At 49.9% G+C, this 16,095-nt stretch overlaps 1 protein-coding gene across 2 annotated transcripts in view; it reads right to left on the bottom strand.

Moving 5' to 3' along the window:
• FBLN7 (fibulin 7) overlaps positions 1 to 16,095 on the bottom strand; it is a 44,051-nt gene that overhangs the window by 11,095 nt on the left and 16,861 nt on the right. For both annotated transcript variants that reach the window (XM_014852724.3, XM_014852725.3), the window contains 2 exons: positions 12,732 to 12,891; positions 8,240 to 8,410 (listed from right to left, as the gene is read on the bottom strand). In XM_014852724.3, the coding sequence (XP_014708210.1) occupies positions 8,240 to 8,410; positions 12,732 to 12,891 (331 nt within the window). The remainder of the gene's footprint in view (positions 1 to 8,239; positions 8,411 to 12,731; positions 12,892 to 16,095) is intronic.

The following is a 16,095-nucleotide window of genomic DNA, read 5'->3' as shown; positions in this document are numbered from 1 at the left end:
ATTCCTTAAGCCCAGTTTTAATGCACAGAACACAGGCCATTTCCAGCAGAGAGAGAAGGTTTGTCAGTTCACTGACTGGACCATAGCATCTTGGGAAAGAAAATTGGAAACATCTCCTGTTGGCATAGAGCATCCTTTCCTGCTGTGTCCGTCAAGAGGAAGAAAAAGGTGCTTTGCTCCTGATGAGAACAACAGCTTTGCCGTGGGTGGGTTGGCAGGGACTTTGGCTCCCTTCAGCCTCCTCGTGATTGGGATGTTATGTAGACTGTTACATGGTTTCTATTCATCATGAAAGGACCCAGACCATCCAAATGCTGCTTATGAGGGGGAAGGAACCATCTCAGTCTCTCAGTAACCTCCGCCCGGTTATGCTCTCTCCTATACGTTCTGCTTTCAGATGACTGGTTTCCAAGAATGTGTCTGGAATGACCCCGTGTACACAAATGCCACAGAGCTTGAAATTCCCATTTCAACCCATTGTCCAGCCCCATCATTGCTCACCAGCGGAGTCTGAAAGTGGGCAGACCACTAGGCCGTGAAGTGCTGGGCAGAGAGCCAGAGAGTGTGAACATTGGTATCTTTCAGTTTGACCCCAGTGGGACCGGCGCCACTGTCTCTCCCCTGCTGGGCCTCCAGTGGAAGGCACCTGGCCGGTGGGGGTCAGGGGTGGACTGGGGGCGTCATCGGCTCGACAGAGAAATGCACAGGTGCCCCAGGATGCTGTGCGCTGTCTCCCCTCTCTGGATCTTGTTACCCAGGATTTTCATTTCTAGACAGGCTCCAAACAGACCTCGTTGTTTCTTATCTTGATATGCTGTCAGGGGCATTCGGTGGCCTGAGGCCCAGTTCTGCCGTCGCATCTGTGTCCTGAGTCAAGTACAGTTGTCATCACATCCACACCTGTCCAGGCTGTGGCATTTAGTTAATGCAACCCATGAGCTGTAGAGATGGCACTGGCAGAGGCTGCAGGAGAGGCTGGCGGCCAAAAGCGTGGGTGATAATTCTCTTTTAATCTCCTGTTTCATGGGCACTTACTACCTCCCGGGAACTGAACTGTGTTTTACATTCGTGATCTGATAGTGTTTTTTATTTGTAATTCTTTCCTGTGTTCTGTCATCTCGTTTCAATTCTCCGTTTCTCCAATTACCTCGTTTCTGAGGTTTTCTAATTTTTTTATCTTTTTAAAATTTCTTTCAGCTTGTTTGGAAATACTAGGTTTACAGTTTTCATCTGTTTTATGGGCATGTCTTTCTGGCATTTCTTCATTGTCTATAGAGACTCTATTTTTTTTTTTCTTATAGTAGTTTGTGTGGGATTTGACTAGTGTCCTTTTCTGTTACTCATATTTAAGTGAAGCAAGTTTTTGCATATAGCTTTTCTAGCTTCCTGACTCTCAGTCTCCCACTTCTGTGGTTTTCGATGCAGCTCTCACAATTTCAAGCTCTGACTTTTTACTCTCCTCTCCCACTTTTCTCTGGACCGTCTCTTTCATTTACACCGATTTTCCTCATTGGGCTCAATTTGGATTCTCCTCCCAGTAAAGTCTCCTCAATATTCGGGTTTTGTCCTGGAAAGTTCGAGAGTTCCTCGGGGCCAGACTACTCCAGCAACTGAAACTTCCTATTGGAAAGATGAACCCCACGCCTGGGAAAATTGGCCCAGGAAGGCCAGTACTGAGACAGATCCCAATAAAATTATTGGATTTTAAAGGAAAAGGAAAAATCCTTTGGGCATTCAGGCAAAAAGACCAAGATACTTATGATGGCAACAATGGTATCAGTTAAAACAGAAGACGTAGAGGAGCACATGCAAGATACTCAAGGAAAGAAAATGGGAGACAGGGATTTGATGTCCAATCAAACTGACACCCAGTGGTAATGCTGCACACTGCTTGAAAGTGCAAGAGCTCAGGGAACTGCCCCTCTGAGTCCCTCCTCAGGAATCGACTGGAGAGTGTCCTCATGAGGATGGCAGTGTTGCTCACTAAGGTGCAGCGTCACAAGCAGAGAGACGACTGACAGCAGGGACTTCCTAGTGGAAATATATACAAATGTCTTGCCCCCAAAACAAGAGTCTCACCTGAATGTGATCAAGCCGCTGGAGTTAGCTACCAGAGATATAGGTAAAACAGAGACCAGAAGATCACGTTAAATGACCCCATAGGGATGCGGTTATTAGCAAAATCTCGGCTGTGAGAAACAACGCATTTTCTTCAACAAATAGACTGCAAAGGAATGAGGTGGCAAGGGGAAGAAGACTATCAATTTATAATGATGTAAGAGACACATCAACCAATTGTAATATATGCAACTTATTTGGACCCTGGTCCAAACAAAGTGTTAAAAATATGTGTGACAATTGGAGAAATGTTTACGCTGACCAGCTATTTAATGATATCAAGGAATTTGCTGTGTTGATGATTACTGGGCTGTGGGTACATGGGGGTCATTATACTATTCTTTCTACTTTCGCGTGATGGAAATTTTCCATAATGAAAAATATTTTAGATTGCCTGTCTTGGCACAATTTATGATTATGCAAACTTGGAAACAATAGAGGAATAGTGAAGTATAGAATAGCCCTCATGAGGAAGTGCTTCATAATCATGAAAAGTTTTGTTTCGAAAGGAGAGTTAATGGAGATTTGCTCGTGTAAATATCTATACACAGATGATATTGAATAGGTAAAACTTGCATATATATGCCTGCATAAAAGTTCATAGTTTTCAAATGTAGTCTCTTATTCACTCATTCAATCATTTGGTAAATCAGCCTGCCAGTGAGTCACTCAGTAACTATTTATTAAGCGGCTGCCATACCAAAGGCAGCTCTTCCTACTCAAATCCTTTCTTAAAGGTCTCTGAGGAAAGGCCTCATGATACAGAAGGTGAGTGAACTGGAGCTGTGCTCTCTTCTGACACAAAATAACCTTCAGACACCCAGTCCAGTGCTACGACCCAGCTTTTCCACAGTCTCCTTGTGGATTGCCTCTGCCGGCTCTTCCGTCTCCCATATCCTCCTCCAGCTGACCTCTCAGGGCCGCTCAGGTGTCGATCCTTAACCACTTCTTTTCTATCTCTACCCTCTCCTCTCAGGTGCTCTTCACTGTCCGTGGATTCAAATACTAATATGCTAATAACTCTCAACTGACCCTCCTTCGCCCTTAAGCTCCAGACTTTCTATCCACCGGACATCTCTGTTGGGAAAGGCAGCCTCATGCATGTGGTCCTCCCACCCTCACTTGGCCAAATAAGAATGGGCCCTGGGCCTGGAGCACTTCCTTAACGTGAGATGAAGAGCCACACAGCCTGGGCCGGGCTTACACCTTGTGTAGGAAGTTCTTTCCCTGTTTCAAGTTCAATGAGCGCTCTTTTGTTCTGCTTTAGTGTGTATGTCAGTGGCCCTCAGGCACACCCTCAGCTTTCGGTATTTCAGACTCCATGGGGAAGGGGTTGGGTCCTTCCCCTGCAGCATGAGAAGCGTATACACAGGCGATTTGCCCTGTGTTGGCTGCAGAGAGAGACCCACTGGCCATGGGTCCAACACACATCACTGGAGCAGATCTTGCTCTGTCTCTTTTCTATGTGAGTGAAGCGTTGTTCCATCCAGGGCCCAACTGCATTGTGTTTTCCTTGGTGACTCCGATGCCAAGATGCAGTGGGCAGAAGTGTCTGGAGTCCTCGCTGGGATTGGTAACCAGTGCACTGTCTGCTCCCTTGGGACAGATAACCGGTGCACAGTGTTCTGCTCAAGGACCTCCACAGGCTGAATTAACGGATCTCCACTAGGATGTCGCACAGACATTTTAACTTAACGTGTCCAGAATGGAATTCTGAACAAAGACTCACACACAGGTTGTTTAGACAGAAACCTGCATCTGTTGCTCAGTCGTCATTATCTCTGCAAGTGACATCATGCACCCTGTCACCCACAGCGGAGTCTGGGAGCCTTGACTTCTCTTCTGTGCTCACAGCCCGCCTGGGATAGCAGCAAGTTCTGTCTCTAACTTTTCTTTCAATCTCCCCTGCCATATCTCTCCCCTGGACTTCTCCAACAGCCACCTAAGTGGCTTCCCGGCTCCCATTCTTGTCACTGCCAGTACATTCCCTACATGGCGGCAGCATGCACATCCAATCACCACCTCTTAAACCTCCTTATTAAACCTGTTTATTGTGCTTGGAACTAAAATCCTACCAGCTGCATGGCCTCCATGACTTCACAAACTGGCCTGGTGTCTCTCCGCCTCTCCTGGCTCACTCTCAACTCACACGTTGTTCCAGCAACAGGGTTCTCTATTTTATTTGTTCATTTCTTCAAGCATGTCAAATTCTTCCCTTCATCAGGGCCTTTGCACATGTTATTCCCTCTGCCTGGAATGGTGTCTTCCATCTGCCACCCACCCACCTGATGGCCACATGACTAGATCCCACTCATGCCTTCAGTCTCAGCATCCTTGTCCTGGCCTCAGAGAGGCCCTCAGCTGTTCCTCACCCCCATGGTGTTTGTCCCCAGTCCCTTCTTCGATCCCTTCAAAGCAATGACCACAAATGTCTATTCGCTGACCTTTGTGTTCGCCTACCTGTTTGCTTCCGCCTTAGAATGTGAGCCACACGAGGTTGGGCAGTGTCTTGAGATTCAGTGTTGAATCTCTGGTACTTGGAACAATGCTTTGTGCATAGATGGTGCTCAATAAAAATTAGCTAAATGAATGAATGAAGGTTAATAAAGGGGGGGGGCGGGGATGACCGATAAAAACAGTTCTTTTTTCCCAGCATGGTGGTAAGGGACAAAACCATTTATTTCTCTCAAGTTTTCTCTTTGGGTTACCCATGTTGTCAAAGGGACAAGGCCTGTGGCTATGGTCCTCCCCAATTCAGAAAACTTCAGATCTTAAAAACACGCCCTTCTGAGAAAGAAGGCAATAAAATAGAAGTAATCTGGGAAGCCAAGTGGCTGCTTTCCATTCTGGAGTTCTAGAGCCTACCTCTGCCCACTGGGTTTTTTAATGGCATAATCATGTGTAATTTCCTATTATGCCAAGTTGGGTTCATCGCCTTCTTCCGAAGCAGTTGACTAGGGATGGGGGGGGAGGGGCAGCTATTAAGAAGCTGCCACATTTTTCATTGACACTGACATTTTGGATCTTGACATGACTCCCGTGATTAAAAAGATTATTGTCCCCCCTGTGTTCACAAAACACAGTGACTAAGACTGCTGATATGGAAAACGAAGGGGATGCACACGGTAGCTGCTGATAAGATTCTAGAACCACCCTGGGGGTGGGAGGGTCCACCAGATTGTTGAACTCCAGCCCCTGTCCTGCCTGCACCGCTAACGCTGTCACCACTGGTCACCAAACAGCAGACAGAAGCTCTTTTTCTCTCTCCCTCTTGGCAGGCTTGGGTGGCACCTTACTGGAGAGAACATCCATTCATCAAATAAATTCCTGCTGAGAACAGAAGCGTCAATGCAGACACCATCTACTAACCTGGGGAGAGATCATGTCCAGCAGCCAGTTGAGCCCCGTGGCTGTGACACACAGTGTTTTTGTTCCATCACCACCAAGGGGTGAACTCCCCTGCCCTGTTTACACTTAAAGATGAAAAATATCCATCTAAGATCTCAGTGTGGACTGGCCACCACCTTGTTCCTTGAGCCAATCCTTCCCAGATTTTCGATAGTAAATATGGCGCTAGTAGAAGTCCAGGGTGGGCTGCACCAAGTAGGCCTCTGGGGTGGAGGTCAGGAAAGAAAGAAAAATGGCCAGGAAGGAGGCTGGGGGGAAGGGGAGACAAAGAACACACAGCAAATCTGGAATGAGCTGGTAAGTTCCAGGGCGAGAACAGGAGGAACACTGGCTCGGACAATGGGAAAGGTCAGGAGACTTGCTGGCCACACTTGGCAGAGGTCCTCCAGGGAAAGTCTGGCCTCCACAACCCAGGAAAGGGGACTGCTCAGGGGGACGGGTGCCCTGATCCTTGTAAGGGCTAGCTTGGCCTTCCCTGCCCAAAATGTCAGTGCAGGTGTAAGAGAGCATGCACAGGTATGTCTCACCTGGCCAGGGCTGACACACGCTTAGTCAGCACGTGGCCTACTGTTGGCTTATGGCAGGCAGCCATTCAGATTGGTCAGGACCCAAAATACATCAGCACTTCCAAATGTTCAGTTTCCTTTCTGTTTCTGGCAGTGGCAAGAACCTATAAAATGGTGTTTCTCAAAATTAAGATATCATCGGAATCTAATTGCAGATTTCCCGAGTCTCATCTATAAAAATCTCACCCAACTCAGTAGATGTTTTGAGGCTTCAGAGCCTGCCTTTGACAAGCTTTCTGGGTGACTCTGGAGCACCTGAAAGTTTGAGAACCCCCCACACAAGTCCTGGTTCAGTAGGACCCTCTTTCCCATTGAGAGGATCCTGCTGCTGGGGGGCCAGGTGCTAATACATAACTGATGCATGCACGTTCAAGAGGGAAGTGGGCAGACACACCCAGCATCCTCTGGGAAGGCATCCTATTCAAGCTGCTAAGATGGAGCTGGGCCGTGGAGAGTGCTTTGGGTCCCTACCATTGTCAACCAATGGCGTGTTCCTTTGCTCAAGTCATTTCTTAAGACTGTTCCTGAGCCTCTGATGTTTCCTACCTATCTGCCTAAAACTGCATTCTTTCAGCTCTCTTCTCTGACGGACTCATCTTTGCATTTAAACCTCATGGTGCTCACTCTACATGTATCTCACCACTGAGGACAGAATGTGTGGCCAATCCCTGAGCTCCACACATGGGTAAAATGTGTTTCTGCCTGCAGACTGCCAGGGAGTGTGGGCTGCTGCAGCCCTTTTGAAGAGCAGCACTCGGTTCAAAGGAAGTGAGCATACAGCCAACTGCCCCCAACTCCAACCCCAGAGAGGTGGCCCAGAGGCAAGGGGAGGTCAGAAGACCTTGCCAGTACTGTTTGTGGTGGAGGATGATGTGGCCATCAGAGGCACCTGAGCACTCCAAGAACGAAATCAACTGGGGTCTGTAATGCAATGTGTAAGTTAAAAATACAGAGAGCCAAAGCAATGAAAATACAATGTCGTTGTGGTCCCCCCTTTGCTGCCATAGTTTATCACCCACAAGGTGCTTAACCTGGATGGAGATCTTTCAAGGTCAAGGGTAAATCCAGACACTGGCATTTCCCTGGTGTGTTTGCACGTGACATGGCTCATATTTCCTGGTTGGTTCCCAGCTGGGTCTGAGAGCTGGAACCATTAGAACCATTAGATCTTAGAACCATTGTTCTTCCCAGGAAATGGGAAACGGAAGTCGAGCTCCATGACTGTGGTTCTGGTTGCCCTGTGCTTCTCATGTCAATCCACACTCATCTCTAGAGATGGCATATTGTCCATGTTCCTTTATGTTTTCAAGTTATTTATTCATTCAAAGTCCTCTCATGCTGCTCTTCACAACCTACTTACTTACGTAATATTTACATTTCTCCTTCAACTCTTGGGTTAAAATCGTGGACATTCTGCCCCAGCAGACATCCCATGAACCCTGTTCTAAAAATGACTGGTATGCAAGATTTTTTGACCATAGATTTTTGGAAAGCCAACACATTATGCGTGCCAAGTCCAATTTTCCTCTACATCAAGAAGGTACTGTTTTCAAGCCTACTACAGACAGAAGAGAAGCCTTTCCATGCCTCCCTCTCATATCAGTGGTCTCTCCCGGTGCCTATCTACACCAAGTGGCAGAACAGACACAAAGGACACCTGAGGAATTTCCTCAACTCTACAGGTCACCAGCAGCCTCACAAACAAACTGCGGCCCCAGGACAGAGCAGCCATGAGGAATATTTCCCTGCATCCCTCCCTCTTGTCTTTCCCCCCAACCCACAGAAGTACCCCGATGTCGGTAAGAGCAGAGTGAGGCGTTAAGGAACATAGACTCTGGGGTCAGAGTGTGCATCAGCTCAGCCTGTCCCCTGCTGTGTGACCTTGGGCAAGTTCCTTCACCTCTCTGTGTCTCAATTTCCCCATATGCACAACAAGACTAAATTGTTGGGAAGGTTTAGTGAGCTCATGCAGATAGAGGCCAGCCCAGGCCTGGTGTGGAGATGAGTCATCAGACACATTGGCCTCAGTTGACGAATGGTGGAGGAATCAGGCAGAAAGTGTCCCACGAAATGACCCTTTCTACCCAGTGGACCCCTGCTGGGCTTCGATGGGTCCAGCCCAGGGGGCTGGGGAGGAGGGACTGTACCTTTACAGCGGGGCTGCTCCCCCGTCCAGGTGCCATTGGGAAGACACACCACGCTGCTGGGCCCAACCAGCCGGAACCCGGGGTTGCAGGTAAAATGGACTTCGTGATCCACTAAATACTTGCTTCCAAACTTCCTGCCATCCAGAGGGGCATTCAGAGCAGGGCAGGAAACTGTAACGAGAAAAGAAAGGATCACAGCCATTTAGACGTCAGTCTTGATTACAAGGCTGCTCATCTTTAAGTGCCCTCTGTTAAGTGCCTACTCAAGGCTGTGCACTGGGCCAGACATCTTAAATGCGATGTCTGGTGGAATCCTCAAAGCACTCTTGGGCATGGGTAATACAATACACGCCCTCTTACTGAAAGACGAGGAGACCGCAGCTCAGAGACACCGAGCGTTGTCCCCGGGGCCTTGCAGCGAGGGAGGGTCAGAGCTGGGACTCCCCGCAGGGGTGGCTGACCCACCCAACAGGTCTGCTTTCTCCCAGCTCCAGCCACTCTGGGCTTCCCAGGCCTCCAGAACAGGCCCGCCTCGGCTCCACCTCCAGGCCTCGGCTCTTGTTCTCTCTGCTGGAATGTTCTCTTCAGGAACTTCTCATCTCTGGCTCCTCCTCGCTCTTCAGGTCTCAACTTGAATGCCACCACCTCCCAGAGTGTTCTCTGACCACGTGCCTGGCTAACACCCGCCTAGACCCTCTCTATCCTGTGAGCTCACTTTGCGTTCTTCCTCGCCTTTGTAACCATTGGAGATAGCTTATTGGCGTCAGTCTTCTCCCTGAGAATGCAGTTCGAGAAGGCAAGGATGACGCCTGCCTTGTGTCCCTGCTGCATCCCCGGCACCTGCCCCATGCCTGGCATATGGTGAGTGCTCAATAAGTAATTCTTGACCAAACAAATGAATGAAAAATTATTTATTGAGTCCTTACTATCTGCCAGGCACTCTGTTAGCCACTTGGGATAATCAATGAACAAAACAGACAAAACCCAGCTCTCAGGAAGCCCCTTCTAGCAGGGGAGACAATCGATAACCAAGATCCATAAGCAAGTGGCAGAGTGTGACAAGTGTCATGTAGAAAATGAAAGTAGGGAATAGTGCTGGGGGTGCCAGAGGAGGGCCGCCACTGTGAACAGGTGGTCAGAGTGGGCCTCACAGCAGCAGAGCCGAAGAAGGCAATGGCATCACCAGGCAGTTAGCTGAGGGTCACCGAGGCAACAAGCCAGAGCAAAGGCCCTGAGATGGGAGAGTGCCTGGCAGGTGTGAGGAACATAAAGGAGACCGCGGTGGCTGCGGTGAGCGGACAAGCTGGAAGGTAGTTGGGGATGAAGTCAGAGAGGCACCACGGGGCAAGAGAGCACAGCTGCACAGGGCATCGGAAAGGAAACAAAAGGCCAAGCAGCTTGCTCTCTGCGTGAGATGGAGCCAGTGGAGTGTCTGAGCTGAGGCATGAAGTGACCGACTCGCACGTTAACAGCTGCACTCTGGCTGCAGCTTGACTGTGCAGCGTCAGGTGCAAGAGGGGAAGGGAAGGGACACAACAGGGGGGACATGAGGAAGGCGGCTCAGATCGGGGCCAGCCGGGAGTGGAGGGAGATGGCTTGAGCCCTGGCTGGGCGGTGCAGGCAGAACCCACCAGGTTTCCTGAGGGCCCTCGTGGGCTGCAGAGAGCCCGAGGAGCCCTGTGCCTCCTCTACCTGCAGCCCAGGGCCACACGGGCCGGGCGCTTGTTTGACCAGAGCGCGCCCACACTCCGGACTGGATTTCCTTTGGTCGGAACCTCAGAGCTACTTCTGAAACGCTTTAAAGTAAGTTCCAAGTGTCCTTTGTAAAGATACTTTTAGGGTTTTAGACATGAAAGCAAAGCTGTTGCTTCAACCGTATAGGCTGCAGCGAGGGACAGACTCACGCGGTGTCCACCACGCGGGGAACATCTGCCCACACGCGGCTCAGGGAAGCAGGCGGCCACTGGGGCCCTGCCCACGCGTCCCACCCGTGTCCTGCCTGCAGCAGCCACGCGGCCTGGCCTGGAGAGAGGGGCGGGCCCCTCCGGGATCTCAGTGCCCTCGGGTTGTTGGGAACATGTGACCCTTGCTGCCTCACAAACATCTGGCTCAGCCCCAGTGGTGAGAAGCTTGTGAGGAGGAAGTGAGGGTCAGCTCCCACCCCGAAGGTGGGGCGCTCCCAGGCTGCAGCCTCGCTCCCTGCCCATAGCCAGCTTTATAGCTCTCTAAAAATTTACTACTTTATTGTACTGAATAGGATTCAAATGCTTTGAGGGAAAGGAGTAGTGTCTATTTGGGCATAAGAAATCTTTCCAACTCTCAAAAAAGAAAAATCACCTGCTAGGGCAACTCACAGGTAAGTCGCACCTGAACAGATTAAGCAGTAACTGGCAGAGAGCAGGCACTCCATGAAGGGTAGTGGGACTAAGGAATAGATACGGGTTAAATAAAAATCAGTTGGCAGTCACTTCCCAAATGGGAGCCAAAGGCTTCTGTCCAGTGGTGGAAGGATGTGCCCCTTGGCTGGTTCATTCCACTGTGAGCACATCCTGGTGAGTCTACACAGTCACAGGGAAGCTTCCTGCACCTTCCAGAATGAGGTTAATGTGTAAGGAATGAGATCAGCAGTGGAGCAAGCCTGGCGGTTTGGGAACAGGAATGGGATGAGGCTGCCTGGAGAAGCCTGAAGCTGATCAGTCGTGACATTCCCAGGAAAGAAAGGCCGGGAAAATAGAGGGAGATACTCCGATCAGAAGCCAGAAAGAGGAAGCTCCAGAATTCTGCAGGACTAGACATTATTCTTCCGGACTCCCCGCAAATGCCCTTGCAAAAGAAAAGCAAAAGATAATTTTCCCACTGTCTGCAATTTGATCTGGGGGCAGCGCTGGCTTCCCCCAGGCACAGGCAGGATGCTGACAGCTGCCTGCCCCCTACCCCAACCCTGTGTCCCACACAGGGGAGAGACACCGCACCGTGGCAATTTTTCAAATAGAGAATTGGCCACTTTAGAAAATCTTGCATGGTGCATGGAAGAAAGACCCTGAATCTGGGGATGCGAGGATTAGTAGTTTAACGACAACTACCTTTCTGTCTGTACTAGTGGACAGAGGCCCCTAACGTGGGCAGGGAAGTTTTATACATTATCTCCTGTAGGTTCTTCTTTGAAACTCCCAGGGACTGCACGCAGCTCCGATGCCAGAAAACAGAAAGGATCTGTGGAGTTGAGCCTCTAGCAGCAAAAAAAAGAGAAGAAAATCACCAGATCTAGGCCCTACAACTGCTAACTCACTTCTCTTGGACTCAGTTTCCCCACCTGTAGCAGAAAGGAAGGATGTCCTGCTCGCTTCTCGGAGTCTGGCTGTAAGGATCCCCACTGAGGGCTGGGGCCTTACAGCGCCCGGAAAGCGTGAGGAAATCTGGCGGGTAGGCCTCGTTCTGCACTGGACGAGCCAAGGAAAACAGGAGTCGACTCAGGGCTGTGGAGGCTCTGGATTTGCCTCCAGAATCTCCTTTTCAGGTAGGAAATCCAACGCCTTCCCCAGGAAACTTCATCTCACACAGCAAAGAAGGCCCTTGAGGAATGTGTCTTAAGTGAGGAAATGACCTCAGATGTTCCAGAGGCACATGACTTGAGAACGACAGGAGGACCTCCCACCTGAGACCCTCATCACCCTGAGGAGAAGCCAAAGGAAATCCAGCCGCCCATTTCTGGGCCTCGACAGTGTGACAGCCGTTACCGGAACAACCAGGAAAAGGCCTCAGTGTCTGTGAGAGTCCTCCCTCACAGGAGGGAGTCTGGGGGGCCCACTGTAACCTCACCAGACAAGGGGGCCTTGCCATTAGCAGCCCCTCCCTCCCATCCCACTGGCTCTAATGGGGGACTCATGTCACAGGACTAATTTTCAGGCCTGAAAAACTGAAGCCAGTGTTGGTTCACTGACCGTCCCAGGCGTGCCACCCTGGGGCGGGGCATTGATGGGGGGAGGTTGCGTGTATGTTCAGGGAACGTGTATGTGGGAGCCTTCTGTGCTTCCTGCTCAATTTTGCTGTGAACTGAGAACTGCTCAAAAAAATAGCCTATTACATTTTTTTAAAATGGAGCCAACTGGAGTCTGGCTGGAAGGGGACGGGGCAGGGGGAAGCAGCTCATGCTGTAAAAGTGGTTCCTTTCAGCAGTTCTCTAAAGACAATATGTAGACATGCGAACTGTTAAGCCTGGGATGAAAAGGTCTAAGAGGAAATGGGTGACATTCAGACAGGGGGACAGGACAGCTGGCAGATGCTTTTTCAACACACTCACCTCGCACCCCCTACCAACCAGAGTTTAAAAATGGGCCCCAGATTGAGGGAGAAGCAGGGAAAGGCCTGGGAATCCACTGCGACATACGGTGGCGGGTGGTGGGGAGTGGGCAGGTCGGATGGGGAGAGGACCCACAGGTGAAGGGCCTGAGTGTCCTGTGGCTGCAGTCAGGGTGCCGACTTGGGGACCCACCGTGGGGGGCGTCGGGGCCCACTCTGTTCACAGAGTTCTGCAGCGCGGCCAGCCGGCTCTTCATGTGGCGGATGCCCTCAGCGAAGCGCGTCTCCTGGCCCTTCAGGAGCTGCTGCAGCTGGCGGATGGCTGTCAGGAGCTGCTGTTTGTTGAGACAGTTCTGGGGAGAGAAAAAGTCACTATCATCCGCCATTGGGGCTGCTTCAGTCCCACACGCTCACCGGGGGCTTCCAGAAGTCACCCGCGCCCCGGGGCCCAAACAGCCCTGTGGGTCACTAAGCACAATGTGAAGGTGGCCTCACCGGGCGTCCTTCCCTGCCCAGTGTTCCAGCTGGACGGCACCATTTGTCGAGTTAGGTCCCCAAACAATGGCACCAAGCACACACATGGTAGCCCCACTTCACCCCCATCAAAAACGAAACTCCCATTTTCAGAGCAAAGGGCAGAATTGATGATTCTAAATGATTGGGTAGCTGAACAATGATTTGAAAACAAAGTGCCTTATAATGAACAGTCTGTTACTTCCTAATTCTTCTCTCTAAATTAGTGCTCTGAAATCTGGGCCTTGGTGATTTTTTTCTTTCTTTCTCCCTTGGACATTTTAAAAGCAGATGGATGATAAAGCCTATAAAACAAGCAAAACAAGAATGCCCAGTGGTTTCTATACTTTTGAAAGTGTAACGGGGCAAATGAGAAGAAAACTCAATAGAGTGAAAGAAGCATCCGATCAAAGTCAGCACCTAGTTCTGATGATTTTTAAAAAGCTTAAAAAACAAAAAGTTGGGGCTGGCACAGTGGCACAGCGGTTAAGTTTGCACGTTCTGCTTCAGCAGCACAGGGTTCACTGGTTCAGATCCCGGGAGTGGACATGGCACCGCTTGTCAAGCCATGCTGTGGCAGGCGTCGCACATATAAAGTAGAGGAAGATGGGCACGGATGTTAGCTCAGGGCCAGTCTTCCTCAGCAAAGACAAAAAGGAAGCTCGTGCTTATTATGATGAAGACTAACTTAAAGCAACACCCAGCATTATACTTAGTGATAAAAATGTCAATGTTTCCAATCTCAGTTGTCTATAAGAGCCAGGACATGAAAAGGAGTAAAGGAGGGGTGAATTCAGTAATAGCACCTTGGCCTTCGGGGGGGTCACGTGGGGGTTGCGTGCTAGCTCAGCATCACCTCGTCTAACCTGGCTCATATGACCTCTACAGAAGAAGAATGTCAAGAAGATATTGATGGTGATCTTGAGAGGTAGACTTGTGGATTATTTTTAATTTTATACTTAATTTTTTCCTACAATGAGTATTAGTTTTGTAATTTAAATTTTTTTCTAAAAGCCAGCAGGGTGGCTGGAGGCATGTGGCCTCACCAGTGGTGCGCTGCCACCACGGTGGAAACAGAGCCACCAGCGCACTCCCAGGGAGGCTGCCAGGCCGCTGCACCTCGGAGATTTCACCAAACAGATGACTCACTGGCCTGATTCAATGGACGCTTTTGATGGAGCTGAATCCCCACTTGCCCCTGGACCTCATTAATCCATGGGGGCTCCTTGGCCTCCACCCTAACCAGGGCCTGACTGGGCCTGGCCCCAAAGGCAATTGCTGGGAAGCCAAGTTTTGTTTGTTTTCCTTCCTCCTCCCCCATCATGGTCTTTCTCACGCAGGTTCGGGGGCAGCTGGGCAGTGACCTCCTGCAATCCCTCACCTGCCCAGCACTGCACAGCCATCCCACCCAGACCTGATTTCCCACACCCACATCCCCTCCCTTTAAAAAACAGCTGCTTTTAGAGAGGGCTTCATAGCTTATGTGTGACTTACATTTGTGAACTTCTTCACAGTTTACAGAGGTATTTGCTACTTCAAAGATCACTACTGGCTGGCAGCAACTCTGTAAAGAAGGCCTGAGATTGTCTCTATTTCACAGATGAAGATATAGAGGCTGAAAGTCAAGCGACTTGCCCCAAATCATGCGGTTTAGGTGCAGAAGAGCTGAACTGGGAACTCTGCTGACTCCCATCCCAGCGCCCACCATCACTGTAAGGCAGCCATGCCCCAGCGGACTGTCTCATCCTGTCTCATTTGTTCCTTGCATGCCCCCGTGTGACAAATGGTCTTAGTGATTCATTGTCACTAGGGATTGATAACTCTAGGACCCAAGCGAAATATCCTACAGGAGTGCATTTCTAACCCCTGTGCAAATTTCAGGTTGGGGAGCTTGGGCAGTGGGGGCAGGAAGACGGGAAGGAGTGTGGAGAAAACATCCCTCCCCACATGGAGCCAGGCAAGCAGCTGCCTCCCTTTTCTACCAGCCGGCCAGGGCCCTGACAGCTGGGCAAGGGCTGGCTGGGCCGCAGCTGCTCAGGGGGCACAGAAGGGCTACGTTTTGAAGTGGGGAGAGATCAGTGCCAAGACCTCTGCCAGGAACCTGGGAGTGGCGACATGGGGTTCTGGGAAGTAAAGAAAGACGGGCAGTGTGTGTGAAGGGAAAGGGGGCCAGGTTCCACGTGGCCGCTGGGCAGCCCGGTGTGTCTAACCTCAGTGCTCTAGGTCCAGGCACAACTGGCCTCTGCTTCTAGGGGCACTTCCCAGAGTCCTCGCACCTGCCCCGTGGACACCAGGCACCAGCTGCTCTCCCTCTAAGTGCTCATTACAGGTGAGATGTGCTCATCTCGCTGGAAGAACTTCAAGACAAAGCGCACTGAGGCCGCCTCCCAGGTTGGGAGGGAGATGGCGGGTTTCAAGCAGACTTGCTGAGGAAAGGTCCAGAAGCCGGGCCCATCCCTACCTCCAGTCTTGCTGGGGTGATGTTAACAGAACGAAGTGTAGTGCAAGGAAGAGCCTTGTGAGCCCAGAAATAAACCCATGCATATGTGGTCAATTAATTTACGATAAAGGAGCCAAGAATACACAATGAGGAAGGGACAGTCTCTTCAAAAAAGAGTGTTGGGAAAACTGGAGAGCTACATGCAAAAGAATGAAACTGGGCCACTGTCTTACACCACACACAAAAGTCAATTCACATTGTATTAAAGACTCGAACAAAAGACCTGAAACCATAAAACTCCTATAAGAAAACATAGGCAGTAAACTCCTTGACATGGGTCTTGGTGACTATTTTTTGGATTTGACACCAAAAGCAAAGGCAGCAAAAACAAAAGTAAACAAGTGGGGCTACTTTTTTTTTAAAATCAAACTAAAATGTTTCTGCACAGCAAAGGAAACTGTCGACAAAATAAAAAGGCAGCCTACTGAACGGGTGAAAATATTTGCAAATCATTTATCTAATAAGGGGTTAATCTCCAAAATATATAAGGAACTCATACAACTCAAGAGCAAAAAAAATCCAATTAAAAAGTGGGCAGAGGAAA

This window comes from Equus asinus, chromosome 6 (assembly GCF_041296235.1).
Source record: "Equus asinus isolate D_3611 breed Donkey chromosome 6, EquAss-T2T_v2, whole genome shotgun sequence".
NCBI lineage: Eukaryota > Metazoa > Chordata > Mammalia > Perissodactyla > Equidae > Equus > Equus asinus.
Note: the sequence above shows the minus strand (reverse complement) of the source record. Positions and strands in the feature narration are given on the sequence as shown.